The sequence below is a fragment of the Octodon degus genome, unplaced genomic scaffold (assembly GCF_000260255.1).
Source record: "Octodon degus isolate 3935 unplaced genomic scaffold, OctDeg1.0 scaffold00146, whole genome shotgun sequence".
NCBI lineage: Eukaryota > Metazoa > Chordata > Mammalia > Rodentia > Octodontidae > Octodon > Octodon degus.
Window position 1 is genome coordinate 5,183,414 of NW_004524722.1, and position 4,801 is coordinate 5,188,214.

Genomic DNA, 4,801 nt, shown 5'->3' on the forward strand with positions numbered 1-4,801 from the left:
TTTGTAACGGAACGGAGGTTGAATAAAGATGAAAAACTAAGAGTCACAGGATTAGTTTTAAATGTGCAGGGCTGTGGTTCTTGTCTCCCTTCCACAAGGAGCTCCAAACTTCTAGCTTGCTCTGATTCTATTCACTTAGACATAGGAACAAGCAATCTGAGTAACACAAGGTTCATTGGCCCCCCAAGCCCCATGTACATGTCCAGATAAATAACTGGATCTCAGCTACGCTGCTTTTTCCCTGAAACTGGCAGTATGTTAGCACCATGCACACTGTGTTGCACCTTAGTGCTCATAGAGTAGGCTAATTAAACCTCAGTTTGTTCCAACTAGTCTCCCACACATTTTCTTATTTATTTTTAGCCTTAGAAAGGTATGAGCACATAGACATTCCACATGAAAGGAGTCCTCAAATTTTGTATAGCTCAAAAGCAAATTCATGCAATTCTGTTCCAACAGTTTCTTTTCTCTAAATTGCTTATGTATATGAATAATGATTGGATCCTTGGTATTGCTACAGTGGAAATAAATCTTGTTATCTTTATGTAGTTCTTATATATGTTGGATTTAATCTTCATTAACTTCCATTTAATTATATCTTCAACAAGATATTTAGTATGTTCATTCATCTACATCACTCTTTCCCTTCAGTAGTTTAACTTTTATTATTTCCTTTTTCATATGAGCAATAGCCATGTTTTCTCCATCTCATAATAACTCACATTCAAATGAATTTAATTTGCATAACCTTTGCAAAGCAAACATGGTCTCACTGAATTGTTATTTTGATTCTTTTGCTACTGAATCCATATTTTATATGAAAAATTTAATTCAACACATATGATATACAGATATCTCCATGATTTACACTGTTTGCCACTTTGTCCCTACCCAGTCTTCCTCAAGTACCTTCATTTTCTTTTTTTCTTTGGCAGAACCAGGGATTGAACTCAGGCCCTTGCACTTGCCAGGGAAGCATTTATTCCACCAAGCCATCACCCCGGCCCCCAACTTAATTTTCTCAAAAAGGCGGTGCTCACTCAAAAAACATTGCTTTTGTTTCTATTTATTTGCTGACATATACTCTCTGTTCTTCATTCTTTGTTCACTGTTTATTGAGATGATTCTTGCTCACCTTCTAAAACTAGATGAAAGATTTTGAACTTTCTATAATATCCAAAATTTCAATCAAAGTTTTAATGAATATAACTTCAAGCTTAGCCCAATGACCACTAAGTAGGGTCAGCAGAAGTGAGCCCGCAGTTGTGTGTCTGACACTATCTCCAGGTACACAGTGTCAGAACTGAATTGAATTATAGTGTTGCTTGCTTAGTGCATGGGGAAAATTCATATATCTGGCATCTGAAGTGTTCTACCTTGTTTTAAATAACTAGGACTCTCACCTTGGGACAGCAGTATCAGTGTGGAGTGGGCATCAAACCATCCAAATAACATTTTAGTTTCCTGAAAAACTATGAATTAGGGGTTACTAGAATATTAACTTAATAGAATCATCAGACAAATTATTTCTTTTTTTGCAGTAGGAAATTATTTTATTGCTGTAAATGCTTAGCAAAAGTGACAAAGGCCTAGAGCTTTCTACCCTTTCCACATTGCCTGGCTCCAACACAGACAGACTCTAAGCACAAAGGAATTGTTCATCTACATATTCAATCCCAGGTCTGCTACACTATCTTGGGCATTCTAATTCTCACAGCACCTCCACTCTTTCTTTTGTGGCAACAAGAAAATCAGAAAGGAAGATGAAGGAAAACAAGAAAAACAGAAAAAGTAGAAGACACTGTAATATAAACTGCTTGTGAAGACAAAGAAAAACTGATCAAAACTTTTGAAGAACTCAATCCAAGTGTACAGGCAACAGGGGATGTTGAGGGTCAGTTTGCTAATGTGGGTCACAGGCCACAATGAAGTTTTGGACACTATGAGTATGAGTGTAGCAGCAGTTAGGAAACTGGCTTTTTCCAATGAGCTAGCATTTAGTCATTCTCACAGGATAGGCACTGTGGTAACACTTGTTCTAACCACTTCTGCAGGGTGTTTTGGGAAATCTACAGACATCAATCTCATCCAGGAGAGACTTGTGAAGAAAGGAGTGTGTAGGCGTACATTTCTGAGCAGCTTTGTTGATAGTAATCATTGCCTGATTGCATGGGAGACTGTTTGGCTGTATATGCTGAACTTGAAACTTCTTTAAAAGGGGTCTGAGCAGAACAGGAACACAGTAGCCCCAGTAGGTCCAACAGCTGCAGGAGAGGAAATCTCAAGACTCACAGCATAACTTCAGTAGACAAATTATTTCTATTAACCTGTTAAAAACATAAACTCCTGACTAATGCTTTGATATCTATTTCTCTTTATTGTTCTTGTCACCTTTGAAGAAAGGTATCATCTATCACTGCACTTTTTCTTGAAGTTCCTTGAAGCATAATATTCTGTCCTAATTCTACATCTTAATACATGCTGTCTCTTTTGTCTAATATACTCAATCCCCTTTTCCTTCACTTGCTATTGTTTGTGATTTTTGTTCATGTCTTTGTCTCCTTCTTTTTTTGAAGGGGAGGAACAAGGGATTGAACTTCCCTTGCACTTGCCAGGGAAGCACTTATTCTACTGAGCCATCTCCCCAGCCCTCTCTTTGTCTCCTTCTTCAAGTTAAACTTTCCTGGCTCTTATAATGGGGTTTTCACATCCTAGTTATAACTCTTACTTAACCTATGTCATGATATACACTGTATATCAGTCATTTACTTGTCAAATACCCCTCTATTTCTCTTCCAATCTAAAGTAATCTGCTTAATTGTGTTTATATTCTAAAGCCCAATAAGACATATTAATTAATCTCTAAAGAAGTTAAAGAAATAAGATCAGGCAAGTTACCATTTCTGCCTATCCCATGTCTTCATTTTTAGGCTCCTTATGATATTTTAAAACAGTTAGGGTTAGGGTTAGGGTTAGGGTTAGGGTTAGGGTTAGGGTTAGGATTAGGGTTAGGGTTAGGGTTAGAGATAGGAGTAGGGGTAGGGGTACAGGTCGGGGTATATATCCCACAGCAGTGGGTACACATATGCTTATTATACAATTTGGTATATTAACACATTTGACAATTTTCTACTTTGAGAATAAACTGTGATCACCTTTCTGTCACACAAGAACAAAATAGCTCAATTTTCACAAAATCAAAACTTGAAGCAATGCCATGTTTCCCAGAGAGCAGGAAGGAGGTGAAAGGAAGAGAAAAATGAGTGTGTCTCCTTCCCTTAAAGCCATATGTAGCTACTTGAGCAGGTCTCTCCTGCCCTTCAGTACCCTACCCATTACTGACCTTATCTGTTTGGTTTTTAGACTATAAACCAAGGGATTAAGGACAGGAGTCAAAAAGAGGAAGAGATTGGCCATAGTCACATGGAGAAGCGGAGATTCAAATGTGCCAAACCTATGAATTAAGGCCAACACGATGAGTGGCACATAAAAGATGAAGACAGTGAAGAGGTGGGAAACACAAGTGTTAAGTGCCTTGAGCTGACCATCTCCGGAGGCAATGCTGAGCACTGTTTTCAAAATGAAGATGTATGAAATGACAATGAACACAGAGTCAATCCCAAAGGAACAGAGGACTAGAGACAATCCATAGATGATATTGACTCTGACAGGGCCACAGGCTAGCTTCATCATGTCAGGATGATAGCAGTAGCAATGGGATAGAGTAACACCCTTGCAGAAAGGCAAGCGCTTAAGCAGGATCGGTAAAGGCGCCATCAATACCACCCCCCTAATGACTGCCACACCTCCGATCCCAGTAATCCGAGGAGGAGTCAAAACCACAGTGTAGTGCAGAGGGTGGCGAATAGCTACAAAGCGGTCAAACGCCATTGCCAGCAGGATGGCTGATTCCATGGAGGAGAAGGTATGAATAAAGAACATCTGTGTGAGGCAAGAGTGGAACTCAACCTCCCTGTGATTCAGCAGGAAGACACTGAGTACAGTAGGCAGAGTTGACAAAGATAGTCCCACATCTGTAGCTGCCAGCATAGACAGGAAGATGTACTGGGGCTCATGAAGGGTGGTGGTGGTTTTGATGACAGAGAGGATGGTGCAGTTCCCTAGGAGGGCAACTGAGTACATGATGCACAGAGGAATAGAGAACCATAGTTGTACAGCTTCTAATCCAGGGATACCCATTAGAAGGAGAGATGCTGGCTGAAAACGGCTAGTGTTCGTATGCTCCATTGAGAGTAGTCTCTTGGATGGCAGCCAGATCAGTCTCCAAAAATAAAGATCACTAAAAGGAAAAGATCATTTAAAAGGAAAAATAAGTATAAATCTTAACTAGGAAGAGATAATATATCTGAGAGGTTTTCAGCAGTGTAATAAAGAGACAAGTTAAAAGAAGCCTTTATTAACTCTAAAGACATGGAGAGGATCAAAGGCAGAGGAGAGAATCCTCTGATCTGAGACAAAGAAAGCTGAGGTTTTTATGGACCTTGGCTACGGTGGAATTAGAGGGTCAGTTTCAATTACATATAAGGAGCTGATTGGGGTCTCTCCTGTGTGTGTGTGTGAAAGGGGAGAGGAAACTGTATCCAGAGCTGGAGTAGGGAAGGAGGAGGAAGTGGTCACTGGGAAGAGAAACTGTTGTTTTAAAGGCTTCATCTATATTAGATGACCACCATAACATTTAGCAGTTTATATTGGGGCCAGAACCTATCAATATCTAGCTGCTCTGGGCCCATGTTAATTATAGACAGGTGTACATTAAAGAATTAAGCCCTAGAAAGTTCCT

The 4,801-nt window shown here is 39.6% G+C and overlaps 1 protein-coding gene across 1 annotated transcript; it reads right to left on the minus strand.

Moving 5' to 3' along the window:
* Nucleotides 1–3,294: 3,294 nt before the first annotated feature.
* On the minus strand, nt 3,295–4,248 carry LOC101572872 (olfactory receptor 51G2-like). The gene has a single exon (XM_004641993.1). The coding sequence runs from the start codon at nt 4,246–4,248 to the stop codon at nt 3,295–3,297; it is 954 nt and encodes a 317-aa protein (XP_004642050.1).
* Nucleotides 4,249–4,801: the final 553 nt, after the last annotated feature.

What these genes read in the sequence shown, in the direction of transcription:
- LOC101572872 (XM_004641993.1), bottom strand. Translation starts at nt 4,248, where the DNA reads ATGGAGCATACGAACACTAGCCGTTTTCAGCCAGCATCTCTCCTTCTA.